The sequence below is a fragment of the Macaca mulatta genome, chromosome 17 (assembly GCF_049350105.2).
Source record: "Macaca mulatta isolate MMU2019108-1 chromosome 17, T2T-MMU8v2.0, whole genome shotgun sequence".
NCBI lineage: Eukaryota > Metazoa > Chordata > Mammalia > Primates > Cercopithecidae > Macaca > Macaca mulatta.
In genome coordinates, this window is record NC_133422.1 from 104,955,498 (window position 1) to 104,967,755 (window position 12,258).

The following is a 12,258-nucleotide window of genomic DNA, read 5'->3' on the forward strand; positions in this document are numbered from 1 at the left end:
GGAGCACACAGCCCCTCGAGGAAACAAGCTGTCGGGTGCCCAGAGCAGATGGGAAATCGAATCCAAGAATGTTCAGAAAGAACAGGCCTCAGGCATTCATACAGCCCTCCCTGCCTTCAAGCACCAACTGCAAAGACAATGCCGTATGATACTTTCTCTCCCTCCACAGCCTTCAGATAAAGACTCTGGCCTGGTCAGAGCTCATGCTTATGATCCCAGCATTTTGGGAGGCCGAGGCAAGAGGATTGCGTGAGCCCGGGAGTTCCAGACCAGCCTGGGAAACACAGCAAGACCTCATCTCTACAAAAAATAAAAATAAAAAATTAGCCAGGTGTAGTGACACAGCCCTGTAGTCCCAGCTACTCAGACTGAGGTGGGTGGATCACTTGTGTTCAGGAGTTTGAGGCTGCAGTGAGCTGAGATTGTGCCACTGTACTCCAGCCTGGGCAACAGAGTGAGACTCTGCCTCAAAAAAAAAAAAAAAAAAAAAAGATTCCAAAGTCTCTTTGGTTAGCATATTTCCTAGATGTGTCACTAGTAAAGATGCACTTTATAGAAAATGAATATAACTTCTGTCCCTAAGTGGTATATTCAGCCAAGTCAATAAAAAGTCATGAGTCAGGCTGACCTGTGTTCACTTCTCAATGGGCTGCTATTGCGAAACTGAAGTTTTAAATCTGAAACCGCATCTCAGCGGGGCTGAGGACCTGCAATCGCAGGGGTTGCCTCAGTGCTTCCTCCTGGGGTCCAAGCTCCCTTCCTTGCCTGAAAAGCACTCACTCCACAGGAGCAGAGAAGTTAGGCCTGCAGCAGCCCAGAAACCGGAGAGCACAGGCCTTCAGCAAATTAGGAACAGCTCCCCAGAAAACAAAGCACCCCTGTAATCCCAGCATGTTGGGAGGCTGAGTTGGGAGGATCGCTTGAGTTCAAGGATTTGAGACCAGCCTGGGCAACATGGCAAAACTCCATCTCTACAAAAAAAAAAAAAATTTACTGGGACATGGAGGCGCATGCCTGTAATCCCAGCTACTTGGGAGGCTGAGGTGGGAGAATTGCTTGAACCCCGGAGGTACAGGCCGCAGTGAAAGATCACGCCATGGCACTCCAGCCTGGTGACAGAGCAAGACCCTATCACAAAAAAAAAGAAGAAAAGAAAGCAAGAGAGAGAGGGAAGGAAGGAAGGAAGGAAGGAAGGAAGGAAGGAAGGGAGGGAGGTAGGGAGGAAGGGAGGGAGGGGAGGGAGGGGAGGGAGGGGAGGGAAGGGAGGGAAGGGAAGGATGGAAGAAAGAAAAACAGCACTCATGAAACCCGCTGCCCAGCGCCATCCACCCCATGTTGCCTCCCAACACATAGCCCCGACCCCGGCCTGCTTTCGTTCAGTCACATTTCTGGGAAAACAAATCTACTGTCTCCCGGCGTCTCTGTCTGGCATCTTCCAATAAAGTAGCCACCCCATGGCCAGCAGCAGCAGACCCGAGGGGGGTTTCTGATTCAGAGACCTGGGTGCTCGGGTGCCCCACACTTCAGCAGAACCAGAGCTTTTAGCTTTGCTACTATTATTGGAATTCAAGTCATCAAGAAAACTAGGCAGATGGGCCAATCTAAATATTCTGCAATTGGTAAGGATTTCACACAGCTTCCGCAGAAAGAGAGACGTATCTCAAGTTCGCAGCCATCTCCCCAGCGCCCCCCACCCTACCCCAAAAAGAGTCCCTGGGACTGGGGGTGCAAATGAAGTCAGTTCAGTCTCAATACTCAAGTGTTTCCCAAAATCCTCTTTAATAATACATGAAACCCACATTGCCGCAATCAGTATAAAAACAGTTATTCCTGATTTTGTACAAATGAGCATGTCTAGAGTCAGGATTATCAAGCATCAAGATACAAGTACCAAGTGGGAGGACCAAAGGCAACTCACAGTGAAGAGAAACGCTTGGGAACAAGAAATGTCGAAGCTGCAGGACGTGGTAACAAGCCAGGGTGCCGAAAGGGTCAGAGGTGCAGGTGCAGTTGCAGGTTTCTGCCTGTGCAAGGGTGAGGGGCCGTCGCAGGCTGGCTGCAAAGGACCAGTGCCAGGCAGTGAGGCAGAGAGTGCCAGGGCTCTCGACTCTGCAGATTGGGCTTTGCAGAAGATTCCTGTTTCCCCACCTCCCCACCCCTCTGACAGAGACCGAGGAGACCACGCACATTGCCCTCCTCTTCATAGCCAGCCATCGTTTCCACTCCAACGTTCTGCTGCGTGTGTCACTCTGGAAAAATAATTCCTTGGTGTTGCTTGCTCCTTTCAGATCACAGCCTGCCTGGTCAGTCCCCTTCCCACATGCACAGTCTGAGTCCAGGAGGCCCTGGAAAGTCAGGCACAACACCCAGATCTGGTCCTCTTGGACGGCTTCTGACTAGATATATCCACTGTGTGTGACGGCCTCTCGGCTCTCTGCTGTAAGATCATTGGCACCACCAGGTCAAACAGGGTCTCGAACAGGAGGTCCACATTGTAGCCGGTCTTGGCGCTGGTCTCAAAGCACATCTGCTCAGCGGCCGGCACGTCCTGCTCATCCAGCATCTTGTACTTGAGGATCTTTTTATAAAGGGCCACGGCGTCCTCCAGCTGCACCTGCTTAGGCACCCTGGGGGAGACACAGTCCCCGGCATCCGTATCTGGACTGCACTTTTCCTTCTCCTGGCCCGCCAAGGCCCCCTCCTCAGTGAGGTCCACTTTGTTCCCCACGATGGCGAAGAGGCAGTCTTTGCTGGCCGTGTCTGTCAGGCCCAGGAACCGGTCCTCCAGCTCCACCAGGCTCTGCGGGTGATTCACATCATAGGTGAGGATGATGGCGGCTGCCCCCCGGCAGTACATGGAGCCCAGACCATGGAACTGCTCCCGCCCTGGTGGGAGAAGAGGGACAGAAAGACTGGTTATCTCTCATCTCAGAACACAGCCACCAGCCACACTGCAAGGGAGCGTCCCACAGGGATGTTTATTTTTAGGGTAATACATACAGGATGAAACGCTTAAACATAGTTGATGGAGAACGTGCCCCCCATGGGCACCATCCCCAGAGCAGGAAGCCCCTCGAGAAAACAAGCTGTTGGGTGCCCAGAGTAGATGGGAAATCGAATCTAAGAATGTTCAGGAAGAACAGGCCTCAGGCATTCACACAGCCCTCCCTGCCTTCAAGTACCAACTCCAATGGAGCTATGGCCCCAGCCGTGGCTGGAGATGGAAGGAATCAAGAACCGATATCCAGAAAAAGGCAGCGACGGCCAAGGCCCTTGCTGAGATAGAAACTGACTCAGGAACGCAGGCTCTGGAAGCTAAGTGTGCTCATGTCCCTTCACCCTCCTCCTCCTACAGCCCGTGGGTGCTCCCAGCTGCCCCGTGCTGCCCTGCCCAGGAGGCGCTGCGGGGAGAGCTTCTGAGTTCGCAACAGGGGTTGTAAACCACACCTGCACTTACCTGCCAGAGTCACACAGCACCTTGCAGTGTTCACAGTATTTTTAGGACACAGCGGACCTCTTCTCTCCCTCACTGGAATCTGAATCCCTGAGGAGCCAGGCCTCAGCGTTTGCACTTCTTGCGGGTGCCGCAGCCCCACCTGCCCTCCAGGCTTTAAAACAGACAGAGGTGCGCGCAATTGCAGGCAAGTTGGGAGCCTGCTCCCAAAACATTTCCAGGTCGAGATCAAACCCTCGGGACACGGCTCAACGCCAACACATTGGCTGCTGACAAGGTGCTGTCTGTCGCTGGGTCTGGCAGGGAACGGGACCAGCTGGCACACACCCTGCAGTGCCTGGAGCGTGGGCCTCCGCTCTCCCCGTGCCCCCAGCACTTCGGCCTCACAAGGTCGGTGAGGGCACACACGCCTTCCACGAGGAGACTGAAGTGTGGGGGAGTCAGGCACAGCAGCGCTCGAGGGAGGCTGGGCCAGGGCACTGGAACACCCGCCAGCACCCTGTATATAAATGCAGAGGCCCCCAAATTGATGGCTAAAAAGGGGGATTAAAAGGTCCTGGTCTCTGTGTACTTTTACAATGCAATCATCTAACCAAACCAACCCGGGTCAGAATACACTCCCCACAGGTAACACCTGCACATCCATGGTGTCCTGTTCCCGACATCTGCCCCAGGGCCACCTTTCTATCCCACCAGCAGTGCACAGATCCCCAAGGGGGCCTGCTCACCTCCCCACCGGCAGGCAGCTCCCTGCCAGTCCACTCAAGGGCTACCCAGGAACTTTCTGGCAGAATTCTACACTCCTGCCTGTAGCACAAGCTTTCTGCATACTCAGATTTGGAGGACAGACTCCCACAAGCGGAGGTGTTCCTGGGACAGGTGCAGTGCACACAGCAGGTGACAGTCCCCAGCAGGGAGGGCCCAGCCGAGCACGCCTGCTGGTATGTCCTCCAGGCCTCGGCATGCTTTTCATCGTTGGGCACATCTGCCGCGATGGGGCGATGAGCTCTCAGGAAGCAGCTGTGGGAGAGGCGGCAGCATGCACTATGGCCCCCACCTGCCTCTGGCGGACCGAGCAGGCTGTGTGTGGCATGGGCCTCCCTGCTGGCAGGAAGGGGCTTCACAGGCGCTCCTGGTGATGAATCTGTTTCAATCACCAACGAGCAAACCCTAAGTGAGATCTTCCAACCACAAAGCACCTGCTCCCCACCACACCTGCCAGGGGCACGCTTTCGAAGAGGAATGAGACTGAGACCTGTGCTCAGACGCCATCCCAAGGAGCCTCTGCAGACAGCCCTGGAAGCTGCAGGCCAGCTCCTCCCCTCCTCCCCGGGGCATGTGTGGCCTCCCGGGCCATGCCCTTAGACCAAGAGGAGGGAGAGCTGGGAACGACTGACAACAGCACTGGCCTCCACTCTCAAGCTCAGAACGCAAGGTCAAGTGCCTCTGAACAAGGATGAGGCTGCTGGGGCGCTGGGGCAGAGAGAGGTGGCACCCAGGGAGTGTCCAGGCCCCATTCCAATCCCTTCCCTGGGAAAAGTAAGCCTGATTTTGATTTTTTAAAAAGAAGCTAACAATGTGGATTTTAATCTCCCAAGTTTTAAGCATTCAAAACTAATTCAAAATGTTCTAAAGATCACATTTAGGCAAACCAAAATGCAACACTGGCCCATCATCGGCAGCTTCTAAATTATAGAAGTCCCATGTCACTCTGAGGGCAACTTCCCCTGAGTGTGTGGACAGCATCGACCAGTAGCAAGGGCTCTTAACCACTGGGGTCATAAACCAAATTCATAGGGTCCATGACCTTGAATGTGGGAGAAAATGTCATCTTTGTTTTCACCACGCTCTACCTGAAATTTACCACTTCCTTCCACTATAAATATTGGCAGCAAACGGCAGAAATGGCGGTAAGGGGCACTCATCACCAACAAGGCCAGCAGGTGCCTCCATCCGCATGCCAGCCGCCTCAGACACTCCAGTGCGATGCTGACGACCCTTCAGGCCTGCCACGCCTTCATTCATTAATATGTGGACCATGGACCACATACCAATCGTAATTTTAAAAGGCTCTGGATGGCTGTACTTAAGGACAGCTGGTTACCTTTGTATGTGGCTACACGTACTTGGGCACAGCGTTCTGAGAAGGGGTCCTTGGCTCATATGCCTCGGGGGCCAAGGGGATCTTGACACAAATGAAGTTAAGGACGCTTGGTCTGTGGGGCTTTGGAGCATGGACTGAACGCACAACACCTACACATATGTGGCTCCCTAAGGCAGACTGTCCTTTGCCAATAAACCACCACTCAGAGCCAAATAGCCAAGAAACACAACCCAATTTCATCCCATTTCCATCCCCAGTCTCCTGAAATGGCCACATTCTGATGACACCAAGTCCTCAAACCTTGCTAGGCGATGCTGCCTGAATTGTGAGGCAGGCTGGTCACCCTTTGGGCAACCCTGGGGAGAGGATCCCACAGAGACACACACTCATGTCCTGCGAGAAGAGCCAGACGGACCTGACTACTGACCACTGTGGTCTCCCAGGCCCCGAGCGTGGGTTCCAGCTCCCCTTCAGCAAAGCCGACAGTGTGCCCTTCGGGGATGGGAGGGAAAGTGAGCTGGGAGCTGAGCCCAGACCAGCTCTGGTAGGAGGCAGAAGAATGTGCCCTGCTGCCAGTCTGAGGGTCAAAGTGCCAGAGCTAGCCGGGTCACCTCCCTCTTCTGGGAAAAGCCAGCCTGGGAATGCTGTGGTTTGGGCGACAGAGCCACCCTGTTGGCAAGCAGCTTGTGCGCTGGAATTCAGCACCTGAAGGGCGACATTCCTCCCTTCCGCATGCCTACCGGGGTCAGCTTCAGACTGAGAAGTCAGTCCGTTTCCGGTCAAGCTGGCCTGGACCCCAGCAGGCAGAAACCAAACAGTGTCCCCCAGATCCAGTCATTCTCCCACTACAGAAGATGATGATCAAGAGCCTTTAAACCCCAATATAGCAGGCATTAGCTTAAAAAAGAAAAGGCTAGGGCAGGAGGATTACTTGAAGCCAGGAGTTGGAGACCAGCTTGGGCAACACAGCAAGGCTCTTCTCTCTCTCTCTTCCTCTCTCTCTCTCTCTCTATATATATATAAAATTTATATATATGTGTGTGTGTGTATATATATAGGTATATATATATATATATTTTTTTTAAATTAACCAGGCATGGGGACACATGCCTGTACTCCTCTCTCTCTCTCTCTCTCTCTCTCTCTCTCTCTCTCTCTATATATATATATATATGTACATATATATATATATATTTTTTTTTTTTTAAATTAACCAGGCATGGGGACACATGCCTGTAATCCCAGCTACTCGGGAGGCTGAGGAGGGAAGATCACTTAAGCCAAGGAGTTTGAGGCTGCAGTGAGCTACGATCATGCCACTGCACTACAGCCTGAGCAACAGAGTGAGACCCCATCTCTAAAATAAATTTGAAATGGTAATAATAAAGAGAAGAAAAAGGCCGGGGGCAGAGACTCATGCCCGTAATCCCAGCACTTTGGGACGCCAGGGCGGGTGGATCACCTGAGATCGGGAGTTTGATACCAGCCTGACCAACATGGAGAAACCCCGTCTCTCCTAAAAATACAAAATTAGCGGGGCGTGGTGGTGCATGCCTGTAATCCCAGCTACTTGGGAGGCTGAGGCAGGAGAATTGCTTGAACCTGGGAGGCAGAGGTTGCGGTGAGCTGAGATAGCGCCACTGCACTCCAGCCTGGACAACAAGAGTGAAACTCCATCTCAAAAAAAAAAAAAAAAAAAACAGAAAAGAAAGAAAAATGCTTCTCCATAATTGCCACAGTACTAAGACTTTTGTTTCAGGCACACTAATCCCATAGATAACAGTCCAGGCATCACGAGGTTTTTACGTGAGCTAAAAATGTCATCAGCTTCTACCTACCAGATTTCACAAGAGTATGACTATGGGAACGCGGAGTGAGGGACATTCCAGCTACCCCAGAAGAATTTTTTTCAAGTCTCTGTTACATAGTTCACTAGGACCAAAGGGAGAACTGTTGATGCCTATGCCGAAAATAGTTTTTCATTCCGCATAAAAATGTCTGCTTCGCCTTTAAGAAACTAAAAAAAGAAATAATAATACAAAAGGAAAGATCTTAGTAATGAAAGGAAGTGGCCACTGAAGAATCACAAATGCTAGCCAGAAAAAAGTAAGAACTGTTGCTTGAACTCTATAATCTGTTATCTCCCCATTAATGAATGCAAAACAATTAAATGCAGTTGCCCCAGCTAAAGAATTTACAAGCAAGCAGTTTTCATATCTGAAATTCTAAAATACTGCTTTGGAGATAATGTATAGCTTTTAGGATTGCTAATGGAATATTCAGGCTGCTGTCAATGAGCGCATTGTCCACACCAAGAAGGGCCAGTCCCGCGGGGAACAGAAGTTCTGAATTTAATCCTAATTGAATTTGAGTAGGGGCTCTGGTATTTAAGGCATGACAGTGAACATAAGACAATGAAGATAAGATAGTGTCACTACAACTTGACCTTTTGCACTTGGCTTTGATGGATTTACAGTGTATTTGAATCCAAGGACCCTCATGCGTTTTCTGGTAGTTTGTGAACGTGCTCTGAGCTGGGCCGTCAGCCCCTGCTGCCCACCCCATACATATGTCAGCCCCTGTATCTCTCAGAGTGTTGATTTCCTGTCTACAAGTATGGGCTTAAACTGGCTACTTCAAAGTCCCTCTCCCTGGAAACAGGATCAGGCATCTCTTTCTCTCTTGCCTTCTCCCCCAGACTGGAGTCCCTCAGTACCAATCCTGAAGCCAAAGCGCTAAGAATTCTGATAGTTTACTTGGACTTTCCTGGAGAAATAAACCGCCTCACATCCAATTCTGGGGATGCCAGAGCCTCAGGCTGCCCCAGAAACAGGGCAAAAGAGAAAAATCACAAATGGGTTCAAATTCAACCAGTGCAGCCAAGGATCAGTGAGCCGCCAACCCTGGTCTGGTGAACGGAGCCAGGCTGCCGAGCCTGCGTGGCCACTACCAACACCGGCCTGCTGCTCCAGCACATCATCAGGGCTAGGGGCAGGGGTTTGAGCCCAAGGAGGGAGCCCAGCCTTCCGCCAGACTCTCCCGCCTTTTAGCCTGGGCTGTCTTCGGGCCAAGCAGATGGGAAGATGGGTGAGTGACAGGAGCCTGGGGCTCTAGGTTCGACCTGTGCAGGAATTATTTACTCGTCTGTGTAGCAAATCCATAAGTGATCTGCTAAGCTTTATGTCACCAGCACATACAGACAAAGACGTCAGTTACCCCTGGTGGTGAGGGAAGCCTGAATCTGTAATAACGCCTCCAGTGTCTGATCAGCCACACTGTTAGACAAACCATTGCAACGCAGCAAAACTGACCAGGATTTTAACTGGCGAGTCCAGAGCGGCCAGAGTTGAAGACGCCCCGCCCCCAACTGCAGACAGGGCCCTGGGGAGGCAGGTCCCACTTGCCCCACCTCTACACAGACACAGGTCCTGGGGAGGCAGGTCCCACCAGGTTTGTTTCTGGAATTTACAGATCTAAAAACACAATTGTGTCTGTTCACCTGAAGAGCTAATTCCACTCACTTTATGAGGTTTACGTTCTGTCTAAACAAGAGAAATGGAAGCCAGAACAGGACTTGGTAATTTATAGCAGGGAATGAGCTGTTAACTTCCACGATCCCGTCCCCGTATCAAGGACAGGAAGCGCTGCATCAGCGATGGGAAGAAGCATGGCCAGCACAGTGTGAGTCCTCAGGGTTTATGATGCTCATGCAGGCTTCCCCTTCCCATGTTTCACAGGAGAAACTGAGGCACAGATGGAGAAGGAAGTAGGCAACGGACACAGGAGGGGTGGAGCCCTGACAAGCACACTGGCGACAGGCACCCCAGGGAGTCTGGTCTAACCACCCCTGGAAGCAGAGGAAGGTGGGCTGCCTGGCAGGAGAAAAGCCTCCCTCCACCCTGTGATCCCACAGAGCACAGGCATTTGCAGAGCGCAGCCGCCTTCCCGGGAGCTCCACATTTTACGCAGAGAACTATCCTGGAAGTGCCGGCTAATTCACTGCGCAGGAACCGTAGAGCATTCCGGTAAAGGGCCCCCACTCTAGAGACAGACTACATTCAAATCCGCACCACGTGACCTTGGGCAAGTCACTTAGACAAGCGGTACCTCAGTTTCCCCGTCACTAAACTGTGGGTCGCACCTGCCAAAGGGTGGCTGAGAAACCAGAATCTGCACACAGGTAAACTGCCTGGAGCTGTGCCCAGCATATTAGGCCCTATAATAGAAATGTTTGTTCCATAAATCGTGAGATTCTTCCCAAACCTAAGGATAGACGCCACCATCCCAGGGCTGCCCATGTCCCGGGTCTCGTCATCCCTCCATTTACACACTACCTCCTGGGGCCGACTGGGCACGTTTGCAGTGTACCAGTCTTCTACGTTTCTTATTCTCAGATGATGACCTTCTCTCTGGTCCTGGGGGTGCTCCGGATGTTGCCAGATCAGTGGAGCGGACGTGGCCCAGGGTTCAGGCACAAGAGGAAGGGAAGTCAGCAGCCACAGTAATCCCGATCTGCTGTTGGGGAACTGAAAACTGCGCAAGTGCTTTCCATTTCACTCTTCAGCCTTCCCAAAGCCAAACACAGCCACGCTTCTACCCCAAGGGTTGTGTCACTTGTACTAATGGTGTAAATAAGAGAGTGGGTTGAGACAGCCATCAGAAACCACAGACACCCTTGGCTCACATCTTAAGCATGGGGTGGGGAGACTTAAAATATGCTGATGCTCAGACCCTGACCCAGCTGCCAGGATCAGAAGCGGGGCTGGCATTGGTATCAGCTTTAAAAGCTCCCCAGGTGAGTACCATGTGCACCAGGAGTGAAAATCAGCAATTTAGCCAATGCAAGTGGGAAATCAAAGGGCAGCTATTGAAATGTGAGAATTAGAAAGCTTGGTATTCCAATTCATTGAAAAGTGAGCCCTACCAGGAAATGCAAACACTGAGACAACAGAACTTTTATTATTTATTTATTTACTTTTTTTTTTTTTTTTTTTTTTTTTTGAGACAGAGTCTTCCTCTGTTGCCCAGGCTGGAGTGCAGCGATGCGATCTCACTGCAAACTCCACCTCCCGGGTTCAAGCAATTCTCCTGCCTAAGCCTCCCTAGTAGCTGGGATTACAGGCACACACCACCATGCCCAGCTAATTTTTGTATTATTAGTAGGGACAGGGTTTCACCACGTTGGCCAGGCTGGTCTCGAACTCCTGACCTCAAGTGATCCACCCACCTTGGCCTCCCAAAATGCTGGGATTACAGGCGTGAGTCACTGCGCCCGGCCTATTTTATTTAATTATTATTTTTTTGAGACAGAGTCTTGCTCTGTCACCCAGGCTGAAGTGCAGTGGTACAATCATGGCTCAATGCAGCCTCCATCTTCTGGGCTCAAGTGTTCCTCCCACCTCAGCCTCCCCAGTAGCTGGGACCACAGGTGCATACCACACCCAGCTAATTTGTTTTATGTTTGTGTAGAGATGGGGACCTGCTATGCTGCTCAGGCTAATCTTGACCTCCTGGGCTCATGCTATATTCCCAACTTGGCCTCCCAAAGTGCTGGGGTCACAGGCATGAGCCACTGTGCCCAGCAGAGAATAGAAACTTTTAAGATGAGTTCTCTGCCTTGCCAGATCGGACAGCCCCCTGGCAGGGAGCTCACAAAACATCAATGTGACAGCCTGAGGAAAGGAAAAGTGAATCTTTTCCTTTCAGACCAGAGATGGGAGCAAAATAAGCAACTCCAGCAATGGCACCAGCAGCAACACAGCCTAGAGCAGCTGTGACGTACTTCTCATCAGACATTGTTCAAAAATACATGTTTTTTCGCGTGTTTGCAGGTTGCATCCACAAACACAAGCCAAAAGGTTATTTTAGTTCTATTTTGTAAAGTTGATGAGTTTTGGCTAAAGTTTAGAGTCATGGGGCCATCTCCACAGGCATGATCTACATTCCCTCTAGGCTTGTTGTTTTAAACTATCTGATAGTGAACTTGGTTAAATAATGGTGTGTTGAGGCCAGGCACAGTGGTTCATACCTGTAATCCTAGCACTTCAGAAGGCCAAGGTGGGAGGACCCCTTGAGTCCCTGAGTTTTAGAGACCAGCCTGGGTGACACAGTGAGTCCCTGTCTCTACAAAAAAATTTTTTTAATTAGCTGGGTATGGTGGTATGTGCCTGTAGTCCCAGCTACTCAGGGAGGCCGAGGCAGGAGGATCGCTTAAGCCCAGGAGGCTGAGGCTGCAGTGAGCTGTGATAGTGCCACTGCACTCTAGCCTGGGCAGCAGAGCAAGACCCTACCTCAAAAAGAGAGAATGGGATATGGAAGTAACCATCCCCTCAGAAGCATTAGAAAAGAATAATTGATTACTATAACCAACACTGTATTCACCTGCTTGTTGATTTTAGTGCAATAAGGAGGGCCCACGAGAGTCCCCAGGTGCATGAATGGAGCTGGGCTGCCTGGAGCCAGCACAGGGCCTGGTTGGACACACCTGTCCCCGCCAGTATGTGGAAAGTGGAGAGCCAGCAGGCAGAGGCCCCATGCAGTGGGCAGGCCCTCCCCCAAGAACGCACATGCACCAGCGCCTCCAGAGAGCCAACGGGCTTGCCAGTCTCCACCCACCGTGATGGGGAACTGTATGTGTTTGGGCCCCGGTGCCCAGCAGTTTGGTCCCGCACTAGCCTGGACATGGCCGGGAAGGTGTTTT

At 51.5% G+C, this 12,258-nt stretch overlaps 1 protein-coding gene across 1 annotated transcript in view; it reads right to left on the reverse strand.

Annotated features, from left to right (window-relative positions):
* Positions 1-1,760: 1,760 nt before the first annotated feature.
* RAB20 (RAB20, member RAS oncogene family) overlaps positions 1,761-12,258 on the reverse strand; it is a 36,822-nt gene continuing 26,324 nt past the window's right edge. The window contains exon 2 of the mRNA XM_001082373.5: positions 1,761-2,886. Within this exon, the coding sequence (XP_001082373.2) occupies positions 2,354-2,886 (533 nt within the window). The 3' untranslated portion in view covers positions 1,761-2,353. The remainder of the gene's footprint in view (positions 2,887-12,258) is intronic.